Here is a 14,273-nt window from a genome sequence, read left to right on the forward strand (position 1 = left end):
TTTTGTTGTTGGCCTAAAAAACCTATTTAAATCTCTTATGTTACATAACTGACAGACAGTGTTATTTCTATTTAAATAGTCATAATTTGTTATAAACATTTTTGGGTGAAATGATTAAGAAATATCATATCTTTTTTTTTTTTTATCCGTTTTTTTTTTCTTCCTAAAAAACAAAAAAAATATGACTTAGGCCATTAGTTTAACAAGGTGACGATATGCTTTCCCAGAATTAAAGGGATAGTTCACCCCCAAAACATTTTTTTCCTATGGATCAGTCACCCCATGGAGACTTGAATTCATGGATATTTATTAGTTTTTGTCTCATTCCTAAGACAATAATGTGATGACCAGTGGACCGGTAGGCAGTGGTTACGGTAGGAGACACAAAGGAGACTCTTTGTGTCTCCTACCGGAACCGCTGCTGGTCATCAAATTATTGTCTTAGGAATGAGACACAAACTAATAAATATACATGAATTCAAGTCTCCATGGGGGAGTAATCTATAGAAAAAAGTCATTTTGGGGTGAATTATCCCTTTAAGGTTTAACAGAGCCCTGTCTCTTTGACTTTCTTACATTTCTTACTTAAGTAAAAGTATCAATACTGCTATGTCTGTTAAAAGTAAAAGTCCGGAATTCAAAATGTACTTGAGTAAAAGTACAAAAGTATTGGTACCAAAAGTATAAAGTACTCATTATGCAGAAGGTTATCATTTCAGAAGTTTTCAAATGTATAAAATGTATAAAAATCCATTGAAAATAGCAGATCTACAAGCTCACAACGCATCGCAAAGCGAAGCGTTGTGAGCTTCTGGATCTGCTATTTTCAAAGTTGCCAAAGCTTAAATAGGGCCGAAGTGGTTTTAGAATAATAATCAAAATCTACAAACTAACTAGTAAGTAAAGTTTGCAAATAACTGTAATGGAGTAAAAGTACCATATTTGCCTCTGAGATGTAGCGGAGTAGAAGTACTGGAAATTGGAAATGCTTCAGTAAAGTAAAAGATACCTCACCATTGTACTGAAGTGCAGTACTTGAGTAAATGTACTTAGTTACTTTACACCACTGGTATTGAGGGCCCTGTCTCTTTGTCTATCTGACATTTCGTCCTCGTCTGAGAGGAACCCGATCGTTCAGACAAAGTCGTCTCTGCTGAACGTCCTGGTGGTCCTCGTGGCTCTGGTGGTCCCCCGGCTCTTCCTGCCCTCGTAGAACAGCGGGGGTCCCAGGACCACCCTGGACGAGGCGGTGGTGGTGGTGGGGGGCAGCATGTAGGTGCGTCTGGTCCTGGCCGTGGCGTAGGTGTGAGGTCTGCTGGGCCTCTTCTGAGCTCTGAGATGAGAGGAAGGCGATGGTTAGAGCTCATTGGCTCTTAAAGGGAAAGACCACTTTGGTAGAGGTTTGGTTTGTGTAGTTACCTTGCCATGATGTAACTCCAAAGGTGGGCAAGAAATGAAAAATAATTGCTCCATTGATTAGAAATTGATAATTAAAAATATGCTCCCCATTGACTTACATTGTACACTGAAACAGCTCTCAAAGTCACTCTTTTAGCACATAAACGAACACAAACTAAGCTGATTCAGACAATATAGAGCATCACCAAACCCACTACTGTTTATTTTTTAAATAAAAATGTCAACTTCCTGATGATTTTACTATTTGAAGATCCGGATCCGGATCCGCCGATCCAGTCCACGTTTTCCTTCTAATAAAAATAGCTAAATCAACAGTAAGTTAACATTTTTATTTAAAAAAAAAAACAGTACTGGGTTTGGTGATGTTTTATATTGTCTGAATCGACTTTGTTTACATTCGTTTACATGCTAAAAGAGCGACTTTGAGAGCTGTTTTACTGTACAATGTGAGTCAATGAGGAGCATATTTTGAATTATCAATTTCTAATCAATGCAGCAATTATTTTTTATTTCTTGACCATCTTTGGAGTTACATCATGACAAGGTAACTACACAACCCAAACCTCTACCAAAGTGGTCTTACCCTTTAAAGTGGGGTCCGTGGGGGGGGGGGGTACCAGGGGGTCTTGAGTTATGTTTGAAAAATGTAATATAAATATTTTTGTCTATATAATCTTTGCTTCTGGTGGGGGCTTGTAGATCTGCTATTTTTTGGCAAATGGTCCCCCCCAGAATAGGGATGCTAGGGTTCAAGTGGTTAATAAAAATAATAATAAAAAAATCTATCTCACAAAGATGTGTCGGCCCCATGTTGAAGACCCCCTGCTCTACAGATTGATTTAAATGCATTTCTACACATTATTTTATTTTCCAAAGTGAAACAAGGAAAGAGAAGACAAACGCAGGTAAAGACAAACACGTTTTCCAGATGTAACCCATTAAGACCCGGGAACGCATCTGTCGTCATTTTAGATGTCTTTGGCTATACAAAAATAGCAGATCTACAAGCTCATAGCGCGGCACCGAGTGCCGCGCTATGAGCTTGTAGATCTGCTATTTTTGAAAAATCTTGAAAATGTGTGCTGTTAAAGGGATATTTCACTTTAAAAAAAACGTTTGGTCATTTTATCGTCTACTCAGGCTTTAGTGAGCCTCCCAGACAGTTTTTAAGTTGCTTGATTTAGTATTTAGATATTTGATATTCATTTTATCAGACACGCCCCCTTCCTATACAAACCCATTATAACTTCAAACTCCATTTTAACCCGTTAGATTCATCAAAAACACCCATCCTTGGTTCTGGTGACTCACCCTGCCCTCCTAATGTGTGAGGGGGCCATGTTTTTTCGATAACTTTTTTCATTTATTTTATTTAATTTCTTTAATGTATTTAAGTTTTTTCATTTTCCAAAAAAATAAATAAAACATAAATGAAAAAAGTTATCGAAAAAACATGGCCCCCTCACTCATTAGGAGGGCAGGGTCAGTCACCAGAACCAAGGACGGGTGTTTTTGATGAATCTAAATCTAAATAATGAATCAAGCAACTTAAAAACTGTCTGGGGGGGTCACTAAAGCCTGAGTAGAAGATAAAATGAGCAAAAGTTTTTTTGAAAGTGAAATATCCCTTTAATCTCTTAATGTCTTCTAAATCCTAACAGTCTCTTGAAAAACATGTTGCTATAATATCAGTGTTTTTTTTTTCACATCAAGGACCCCCAACATTATATGTATTTGGCCGCGGACCCCCATCTCAAAACATGTTGTTCCAGGGACCCCCAGAAGCAAAGATTTGAGTTACAAATGTTCGCTTGAAATATATATATATATATATATATTCAAAGATGTGCACAAATGTTCAAAAATGTTCTATTCAAAAATAGCAGATCTACAAGCTCATAGAGTGCCGCGCTATGAGCTTGTAGATCTGCTATTTTTGAATAGACAAATAGGCTACATCTTATAATCACACACAGATGCGTTCCCAGTCTTAAAGGGCAAGACCACTTTGGTAGAGGTTTGGGTTGTGTAGTTACCTTACCATGATGTAACTCTAAAGGTGGACAAGAAATAAGAAGTAATTGTTCCATTGTTTAGAAATTGATAATTCAAAATATGCTCCTCATTGACTTACATTGTACGGTCAAACAACTCTCAAAGTCACTCTTTTAGTACATAAACAAGAAGAAAACCTGGACTGGATCCGCGGATCCGGATCTTCAAATAGTAAAATCAACAGGAAGTTGACATTTTTATAAAAAAAAAAAACAGTACTGGGTTTGGTGATGTTCTATATTGTCTGAATCAGCTTTTGTTTGTGTTCGTTTATGTGCTAAAAGAATGATTTTGAGAGCTGTTTTATCGTACAATGTAAGTCAACGAGGAGCATATTTTGAATGATCAATTTCTAAACAGTGGAGCAATTATTTTTTATTTCTTGTCCACCTTTAGAGTTACATCATAGTAAGGTAACTACACAACCCAAACCTCTACCAGAGTGGTCTTGCCCTTTAATGGGTAGAACTAGTAAACAAACAGCCCATGTGTCCTTCGGTTCCCATAGAGATATTTACGTTGAGCGGAGACCCTCTTTTCCAGAGAAATACGTCATAACGGACGCCGCGGTGATGAGCAGGATGGCTCCGCCCCAGCCGATGAAAACCCCCGCCCCCAGCTCAAACCTAAACACAGTTAAATGGAGGTGAATTAGTCGTGATAATATTCCTCCTGTTGCACTTGTTTTTCTGACATCATTATTATCCTCACCTCCAGCAGTTGTGACTTAATTTGACCACAAAGTAAAAATGTCTAACATTATGCTACAGCTAATCCTATATTAAAGGGAAAAAATGACTTATTTTGTATCAATTACACATTCCATGAAGCCTTGAATTCATGTCGATTTTTGTGTTTTTGTCGCATTCCTAAACCAATATTTTGATATTATTATGAGCTAAAGGACTGACTTTGAGATCTGTTTAATGTAAGTCAATGAGGAGCATATTGTGAATGATCAATTTCTAATCAATGGAGCAATTATTTTAGATGTCTTGTCCACCTGGCAAGGTAACTACACAACCCAAACCTCTTGACCTTTAACACTTCAAATGGTCATATTTTGGTGAGCATTGCTCTTATCAGCGCAACATCTAGGTTTGAAGGCCTGACAATCTAGTGTTATGAAAAAAGTACAAACGTTAAGCCCAGCAGCATCATACTCACTTCTGTGCCCTAAAGTTAAGTGTTCAGCAGCATCATACTCACTTCTGTGCCCTGAAGTTAAGTGTTCAGTAGCATCATAAGTTAAGTGTTCAGCAGCATCATACTCACTTCTGTGCCCTGAAGTTAAGTGTTCAGTAGCATCATAAGTTAAGTGTTCACTCAGTAGCATCATACTCACTTTTGTGCCCTAAAGTTAAGTGTTCAGCAGCATCATAAGTTAAGTGTTCAGTAGCATTATAAGTTAAGTGTTCAGTAGCATCATAAGTTAAGTGTTCAGTAGCATCATAAGTTAAGCGTTCAGCAGCATCATAAGTTAAGTGTTCAGTAGCATCATACTCACTTCTGTGCCCTGAAGTTAAGTGTTCAGTAGCATCATAAGTTAAGTGTTCAGTAGCATCATAAGTTAAGTGTTCAGCAGCATCATAAGTTAAGTGTTCAGTAGCATCATAAGTTAAGTGTTCAGCAGCATCATACTCACTTCTGTGCCCTGAAGTTAAGCGTTCAGTAGCATCATAAGTTAAGTGTTCAGTAGCATCATAAGTTAAGTGTTCAGTAGCATCATAAGTTAAGTGTTCAGTAGCATCATACTCACTTCTGTGCCCTGAAGTTAAGTGTTCAGTAGCATCATAAGTTAAGTGTTCAGTAGCATCATACTCACTTCTGTGCCCTAAAGTTAAGTGTTCAGCAGCATCATACTCACTTCTGTGCCCTAAAGTTAAGTGTTCAGTAGCATCATACTCACTTCTGTGCCCTAAAGTTAAGTGTTCAGTAGCATCATACTCACTTCTGTGCCCTAAAGTTAAGTGTTCAGTAGCATCATAAGTTAAGTGTTCAGCAGCATCATACTCACTTCTGTGCCCTGAAGTTAAGCGTTCAGTAGCATCATAAGTTAAGTGTTCAGTAGCATCATACTCACTTCTGTGCCCTAAAGTTAAGTGTTCAGCAGCATCATACTCACTTCTGTGCCCTAAAGTTAAGTGTTCAGTAGCATCATACTCACTTCTGTGCCCTAAAGTTAAGTGTTCAGTAGCATCATACTCACTTCTGTGCCCTAAAGTTAAGTGTTCAGTAGCATCATAAGTTAAGTGTTCAGCAGCATCATACTCACTTCTGTGCCCTGAAGTTAAGTGTTCAGTAGCATCATAAGTTAAGTGTTCACTCAGTAGCATCATACTCACTTCTGTGCCCTAAAGTTAAGTGTTCAGTAGCATCATACTCACTTCTGTGCCCTAAAGTTAAGTGTTCAGTAGCATCATAAGTTAAGTGTTCAGCAGCATCATACTCACTTCTGTGCCCTGAAGTTAAGCGTTCAGTAGCATCATAAGTTAAGTGTTCAGTAGCATCATAAGTTAAGTGTTCAGTAGCATCATAAGTTAAGTGTTCAGTAGCATCATACTCACTTCTGTGCCCTAAAGTTTGGATCCACAAATTCACTGATAACTTTGTTGCCCCACCAGGAGTAGGTGATCATCCCACAGAATCCTATAGGAGAGAAATACACACACAACGTAATGATGTAGACCAGTTGGGGGTCCTCATGTCAAGGACCCCCAAAATGATGTGTGTTTGGCTGCGGACCCCCATCTGAAAATATTTTGCCAGGGACCCCCAGAAGAGAAGATTTATATATATAAAAAAAAACGATGCTTTTCAAATATTTAAAAAAAATAGCAGATCTACAAGCTCGCGGCGCGTGACGCGCTGCGAGCTGCTATGCATCTGCTATTTTTGAATAGCCAACATATATATTTGGATAAAGTGGTTAACACGCGATGCGTTTTGAGCTTGTAGATCGGCTATTTTTGCTATTTTTCAATTGGAATCCTGAAAAGTATCTTTTTTTAATTTCAAATGCATTTAGTTATACTTATGTTAACTTTATGAACTTAAATACAAATACATTGGACATAAAAAAGACAATAGAATGTTAATACTAGTCATTAAACTACTAATATAGACTGAAGTAATTAAAGCGGGTCATGTTTGCATGTTAGGAATCATAACAGCTGAAATCAATAATATATCACTATTCTGATATTAACCTGTGGGCCGCATTAAGTGAAGGTGGGGGCCGCATGTGGCCCCTGTATGTTCTAACTTCTAAAGTGTTCTTACCTGATGCCAGGTAGGTCAATCCTCCCGCGAAGGTGACCCTTGCGTTGATGACCTCTGACCCCCCGATCTTGGTGCATTTCATCCCTATCAGCGTCAGAACGCCTCCGAAGAACCCGGTGATGACCGCACACACCGCCAGAGCTCTGCACACGTGCAGGAACACTGCAGGGGAGGGGTGGAAAAAGTAACTAAGTACATCTACTCAAGTACTGTCTACTTTAAGTACAATTTAGTATTTCCAATTTTCCAATTTTCTGTACTTTTACTTCTACTCCACTACATCTCAGAGGCAAATATTGTACGTTTTACTCCACTACAATTACTTGAAAACTTTAGTTACTAGTTACTTTGCAGATATAAATGATTACATTATAAAACATGTATTAACCATTTTAGCCCTATTTTATACATAGGCTATTTGAAAATAGCAGATCTACAAGCTCAGATGCAACGCGTTGTGAGCTTGTAGATCTGCTATTTTCAAACATTTCAGTACTTTTACTTTTGGTACTTTAAGTACATTTTGATACCAATACTGTTGTACTTTTATTCAAGCACATTTTGACTTCTGGACTTTTACTTGCAAACAGAATATTTGTACATTGTGGTATTGATACTTTTACTTTAACTAAAAGAAAGAAGTGAGTACTTTCTCCTGTCTGTCCGTACCAGACAAGGCCAGCATGGAGGGGTACTCCTTGCAGTCGGAGACCCCCGTGGTGTCGGAGACGCAGTCCTTCCACAGGTTCTGGTAGTAGTTCCCTGTGGTGAGGACCACCGTGCCCACCTCAGACCAGGTCCAGTACTCTATGGGCAGCGTGGAGCAGACCAGGATCCATCCACACAGACAGCACACGAAGCAGCCCAGCTCCACGTACATCACCACCGTCCTGTACTTCATCACAACAACTAAATATAACAGAGCCTTTCAGTATGTGGAAAGTACATTTACTCAAGTACTGTATTTAAGTACAATTTTAATGGTATTTTTTTTTACTTTACTGGAGTATTTCCAGTGTTCAGTACTTTTACTTCTACTTCCACTATCCATCTCAGATGCAAATATTATACTTTTTACTCCACTACAATTATTTGAAAACATTAGTTACTAGTTACTTTGCAGATTTAGATTATTATTACTAAACATACATTAACCACTTCAGCCCCTATATACATTTTGGCCATTTGAAAATAGCTGATCTACAAGCTCACAGCTGCGACGCATTGTGAGCTTGTAGATCGGCTATTTTCAAAAGTTTTGTATACATTTGAAAACTTGTGATATGGGACATTGTGCATAATGAGTACTTTCTACTTTTCTACTTCTACTTCTACTCCACTAACACTAATATTGTACTTTCTACACTTTAGTTACTAGTTACTTTGTACATAATACATGATTACATTATGAAACATACATTAACCACTTCAGCCCTATGTTATACCTAGGCTAACCCATTATATATATATATATATATATATTATATATACTATACCTAGGCTAACCCATTCAATCCGCCAACGCATCGGTGATTTTTTATTTATTTATTTGGCTATTCTAAAATAGCAGATATACAAGCTCATAGCGCGGCACCAAGTGCCACGCTATGAGCTTGTAGATCTGCATTTGCAGAATTACATGATTGTATTTCCGTGTCACTTTGTGAGTTCTCTCCGTGAGAAATGAAATGTTATTTACTTACCCACGATGTGAAAACCTGCAAAGATGAGTGGTTAAAAAAAATAAAGAATCTACATACAGAGTGAAACAGATCTGTTCTACATAGACTACAGCTACAGAGTGAGTTCTGTGAGAAGCTGTGAGGTGTGTGTGTGTGTGTGTGTGTGTGTGTGTGTGTGTGTGTGTGTGTGGTGTGTGTGTGTGTGTGTGAGAGAGAGAGAGAGAGAGAGAGAGAGAGAGAGAGAGAGAGAGAGAGAGAGAGAGAGAGAGAGAGAGAGAGAGAGAGAGAGAGAGAATGAACAGATCTGCTGTGTCCTTGTTGACGTTTAGAGAAGGCTAGGATTACGTCAACAGGTTTATCTCTTAGTTTTGTCCAGTAAGACGTTTATATTCTGTTCCCACGCTCCATAAGGAGATGCTGAGATAGAGGCGGACAGTGGTGTAAAGTAACTAAGTACATATTATGTACTCAAGTAGCCTACTGTACTTAAGTACAACTGTGAGGCATGTGTTACTTTACTTTTCCACTTTTAAATGACTTCTACTCCACATCTCAAAGGAAAATACTGTACTTTTTACTCCACCACAATTATTTGTAATCTTTAAGTTACTAGTTACTTTGTAGATATTGATTATTATTTCCAAACATATATTAAGCACTTCAGCCCCTATATATATACTTTGGCTATTTGACAATAGTCCATCTACAGCTTGTAGATCTACGTCTTGTAGATCTACAGCTTGTAGATCTGCAGCTTGTAGATCTACTATTTTCAAAATATTTGTATTCATTTTGAAAACTTAAAATGGAACATTCTGCATAGAGAGTACTTTTACTTGTGTTACTTAAAGTATATGTTGATGCCAGTAAAAGTAAAAGTAGCAATACCACAATATAAAAATGCTCTGTTACCAGTAAAAGGCCCGTGTTCAAAATGTTACTTGAGTAAAAGTACAAAAGTATTGGCATCAAAATATACTTAAAGCACCAAAAGTAAAAGTACTGAATTGTTTAAAAATAGCAGATCTACAATCTCACAATGTGTTGCGATGCGACGCGTTGTGAGCTTGTAGATCTGCTATTGTCAAATAGCCTAGGTATAAAATAGGGCTAAAGTGGTTAATGTATGTTTTATAATAAATTATAATAATTTATATCTGCAAAGTAACAAGTAACTAAAGTTTTCAAATATTTGTAGAGGAGTAAAAGTACAATATTTGCCTCAGAGAGTGTGGAGTAGAAGTAAAAGTATTAGACAATTGGAAATACTCCAGTAGAGTAAAGGTGCCTCCCTACGTGGGGGAAAAAATACACAATACTACACAACCACACACACAACCATGATGTAAAAATACACAATACTACACAACCACACACACAACCATGATGTAAAAATACACAATACTACACAACCACACACACAACCATGATGTAAAAATACACAATACTAAACAACCACACACACAACCATGATGCAAAAATACACAATGCTATCAGGGTGGGAGGTGATATAAACTTGCGATTCTTACAAGTGTGTGTGTGTGTGTGTGTGTGTGTGTGTGTGTGTGTGTGTGTGTGTGTGTGTGTGTGTGTGTGTGTGTGTGTGTGTGTGTGTGTGTGTGTGTGTGTGTGTGTGTGTGTGTGTGTGTGTGTGTGTGTGTGTGTGTGTGTGCGTGCGTGCGTGTGTGTGTGTAATCAGCCTATAGACTGAACTAATGTATTATATTGTTGCACTGATTGCATTGAGAGCAGATTTGATATGAAACCCCTGTTACTTAACAAACACATATAAAGCTTCAATTCTTAAAAAAAAAAAAACTTCAATTGTAACATAAGAAACAGACTTCTCACTTCCAGATCCTTTCAGTGGAGATGCTTGTCATGTAGAGAGGTGATGATAACAGTGTTCTGGCGCCCTCATCAGGTAAAGGTTTGAACAGCGTCTCTCTCTCTCTCTCTCTCTCTCTCTCTCTCTCTCTCTCTCTCTCTCTCTCGTTATAACACATTAAACCTCTGTGTGTGTGTGTGTGTGTGTGTGTGTGTGTGTGTGTGTGTGTGTGTGTGTGTGTGTGTGTGTGTGTGTGTGTGTGTGTGTGTGTGTGTGTGTGTGTGTGTGTGTGTGTGTGTGTGTGTGTGTGAACCAGAGGCTGAAGGATGAGAACGGAGCTTTGATCAGAGTCATCAGTAAACTGTCCAAGTGAACGACAACAAACACATGTCCATGACAACACAAAGACTTATGTTTCCATGACAACACAAAGACATATGTTTCCATGACAACACAAAGACATATGTTTCCATGACAACACAAAGACATATGTTTCCATGACAACACAAAGACATATGTTTCCATGACAACACAAAGACATATGTTTCCATGACAACACAAAGACATATGTTTCCATGACAACACAAAGACATATGTTTCCAAAGTGGTGGAAAAAAGTACTCAAATGTTTTACTTAAAGGGTAAGACCACTTTAGTAGAGGTTTGGGTTGTGTAGTTACCTTGCCATGATGTAACTCCAAAGGTGGACAAGAAATCAAAAATAATTGCTCCATTGATTAGAAATTGATAATTCAAAATATGCTCCTCATTGACTTACATTGTACACTGAAACAGCTCTCAAAGTCACTCTTTTAGCACATAAATGAACACAAACAAAGCTGATTCATACAATATAGAGCATCACCAAACCCAGTACTGTTTGTTTTTTTAATAAAAATGTCAACTTCCTGTTGATTTTACTATTTGAAGATCTGGATCCGGATCCGCCGATCCAGTCCGGGTTTTCTACTTATTAAAAATGACAAAATCAACAGGAAGTTGACATTTGTATTTAAAAAAAAAAACAGTACTGGGTTTGGTGATGTTCTATATTGTCTGAATCAACTTTGTTTACGTTTGTTTACATGCTAAAAGAGTGACTTTGAGAGCTGTTTTACCGTACAATGTAAGTCAATGAGGAGCATATTTTGAATTATCAACTTCTAATCAATGGAGCAATTATTTTTAATTTCTTGTCCACCTTTGGAGTTACATCATGGCAAGGTAACTACACAACCCAAACCTCTACCAAAGTGGTCTTGCCCTTTAAAGGGGAGTGAACAGCATGATCCTTTTCTATTAGGAGATGGGCCATTTTACCAGAGGTGGCCAGTGTCATGAGGAGCTGACTTAGGCAAAAATATCATTTTCCTCAAAAAATGACTCAGGCCATTAGTTTAGGAAGGTGATTATGTGGAACCCCCTCAAGGAACCATGAGGGTCTCTGGACCACACTTTGAGACCCACTGGTGTAGCAGAGTGTTTCCAGTGAGCCAGCACCCTGACTCTGTTTGACCAGAATGGAACAGAGCCTTCATTAGTATCATTGGTATATCAACCCAATGTCTTTACAATATGGCTGCTGTGTATAGAGCCTATTGTCTCCAAGCAGGAATTAAACCGATATGCCCCTGGGCAGTAGAGAGAGAAAGAGAATCAGCTGGGGGTCATCCTGGGTTCTGAACCAACTCTGAGATGCGAATCGCGAACGGCCTTTTTGCATGAAATTACCTACCTGGGCTCCATCTTGGAGGCAAACCTCTCTGGTAACAAAAACGCCGAAAAAGCGATCAAAAAGGTCAACCAAACAACACGCTATTTGTGGAGGATTGATCGTCCAGTCAGTAAGAATACTCTGAAGATCCTTGCAGGGGCCCTCATTCAAGGTCATTATGATTATGCATGCACTTCATGGTATCACAACACCTCCAAGGCCTTAAAAACAAGGCTCCAAGAGTACAGCAACTTGCTATGGGCCTGGTCTTCAAGATACACCACAACATTGGGATCCCCCTGTGTTTGTCAAAATACTTCCAAAATGTTAATGATGTCCATGATCATAACACCAGTGGCAGCTCCACAAATCATGTTCAACCCTTTTTTGGCTCAACAAAGGGAAGCAACTTGTTCTCATGCTATTCATCAAAAATGCGGAATGCCCTACCAAAAGGAGTAAAGGAGTGTAAAACCCTACTCAAAACTGCCCTAAAGATACACCTTCAGGAGGCTGCAATTCTAAAATGGCCCCTGTCCAAGTCTTAACCTACCCCAAGCCCTAACCTACCCCCCTACCCCCCCCCCCTTTTCTTTTTCTTCTCTTGTACATATTTTTCACTTTTCATACCAGTAACCTGTAAACTGATTGTATGACATTCTGTATAGTAGTGTGTATATCTGTCTGTCTCTTTTATGTCATCATGATTTGTGTGCATCATGGGGATCTCACCTTAAAGGTTCCATGACATTCATTTTCACTTTTTAAAATTTTGGGCGGTGAAACCGCCCCTATAAGTGAGGTTTGGAAATTTGTACAGGACAGCAGAGTCACTGCCCATATTTCGCCGCAGGCTGAAAACCCACCTCTTCAGGAAACACTACCATTCCTCTCTGCCTGACCTACTTGTTGTTAACTAGTTGTACGAACGCTTGTTTTCTATTGTTGTATTGTTTATTGGATCTTGTTTAGTCGATACACTTATTTGTTTTAGCTCATGCTCATTTGATTTAGCTATTTTGTCTCATCTGTTTAAGGAAATAGGTAGCTGATATATTGCACTTTTACCTTAGCGCTAGGTATACTCTTGGTTGCTTGTTTTTGCAGAAAATGCACTAAAGACTTCTGGTGATTAGTAGTTTTCGTTCCCTACCTATGTTGAATACACTTATTGTAAGTCGCTTTGGATAAAAGCGTCTGCTAAATGACTGTAATGTAATGTAATGTACAATTATCCTGCGCTGTGATTGGCCAAAAATTACCCCGCCTAACCCTGCACCGTGAATGGCCAATCACAATCTATTCAGGACTGTGATTGGCCAGTGTCACATGACACATGTGCATAGCCCTATATAAGAAACCATAACTTTAAAAAAAGTTATGTTATGGTTTCGTCCATCATAAAGATTGTTTCAATAAATGTATTTACCTTTTGTACCATGGCTTTTTGTACCTAGCACTGAAACATGATGTGAACCATGGCTACATCCATCCTAGCACTGAAACATGATGTGAACCATGGCTACATCCATCCTAGCCCTGAAACATGATGTGAACCATGGCTACATCCATCCTAGCACTGAAACATGATGTGAACCATGGCTACATCCATCCTAGCCCTGAAACATGATGTGAACCATGGCTACATCCATCCTAGCCCTGAAACATGATGTGAACCATGGCTACATCCATCCTAGCCCTGAAACATGATGTGAACCATGGCTACATCCATCCTAGCCCTGAAACATGATGTGAACCACGGCTACATCCATCCTAGCCCTGAAACATGATGAACCATGGCTACATCCATCCTAGCACTGAAACATGATGTGAACCATGGCTACATCCTTCCTAAACATTCTTCCTCCACACTGGGAGAAAAACAACATCTGGAAGTTTGATGGGATGCATTTTTACACGTGACCACTTTAACATTACATCTTATGAGAGGTGGGGTTCTTTTGGTGCCGGGCTGCGCACGCATACTGGTTCTTATCAGTGTGACGTTGTCTCCCACGCACGCACGCACGCAGAACGTGCAGCTGCGTGTGTGTGTGTGTGTGTGTGTGTGTGTGTGTGTGTGTGTGTGTGTGTGTGTGTGTGTGTGCGTGCGTGCGTGCGTGTGTGTGTGCGCGCGGGACTGCGGGTGCGTGCGTGGCGTGCGTGCTTTATGATGCCGTATATTGTGCAACTTTTGGAAGAAACCATTACCACAGGGAAAGGGGGGTGTGTGACTTTTAGAGGAATGATTTTCGACAAAATGAGAAGAATACATTGACTCTTAATGATATAA

General features: G+C 39.0%; 2 protein-coding genes across 4 annotated transcripts in view; one reads left to right on the forward strand and one right to left on the reverse strand.

Moving 5' to 3' along the window:
- The window catches only part of LOC308077337 (uncharacterized protein), a 396,397-nt gene that overhangs the window by 315,389 nt on the left and 66,735 nt on the right, over positions 1–14,273 (forward strand). The gene's annotated exons all lie outside the window — the stretch shown is intronic.
- cldn10d (claudin 10d) lies at positions 502–8,550 on the reverse strand. 3 transcript variants are annotated; one of them, XM_080417905.1, is made up of 6 exons: positions 8,460–8,550; positions 7,426–7,665; positions 6,757–6,918; positions 6,042–6,123; positions 3,993–4,100; positions 502–1,333 (listed from the first exon to the last, which is right to left on the reverse strand). In XM_080417905.1, exons 2-6 carry the CDS (start codon positions 7,655–7,657, stop codon positions 1,135–1,137), a joined length of 783 nt encoding a protein of 260 aa, XP_080274031.1. In that variant the 5' UTR covers positions 7,658–7,665; positions 8,460–8,550; the 3' UTR covers positions 502–1,134. The 3 variants fall into 3 exon arrangements, with proteins under 3 accessions (XP_080274031.1, XP_080274032.1, XP_080274033.1); XM_080417906.1 differs by having other exon boundaries at positions 7,426–7,646; positions 8,460–8,533; XM_080417907.1 differs by lacking the exon at positions 3,993–4,100.

This window comes from Gymnoscopelus braueri (assembly GCF_963280865.1).
Source record: "Gymnoscopelus braueri genome assembly, chromosome: 21".
Classification (NCBI taxonomy): Eukaryota; Metazoa; Chordata; class Actinopteri; order Myctophiformes; family Myctophidae; genus Gymnoscopelus; species Gymnoscopelus braueri.

Bases quoted from the DNA above. Each gene is read 5' to 3' on its own strand.
- cldn10d (XM_080417905.1), bottom strand. From the start codon at position 7,657: ATGAAGTACAGGACGGTGGTGATGTACGTGGAGCTGGGCTGCTTCGTG. The intron at 6,919-7,425 runs GTACGGACAGAC...CCTCCCCTGCAG, and splicing joins CTCCATGCTGGCCTTGTCTG to TGTTCCTGCACGTGTGCAGA. The intron at 4,101-6,041 runs GTGAGTATGATG...AACTGTGTTTAG, and splicing joins CCAAACTTTAGGGCACAGAA to GTTTGAGCTGGGGGCGGGGG.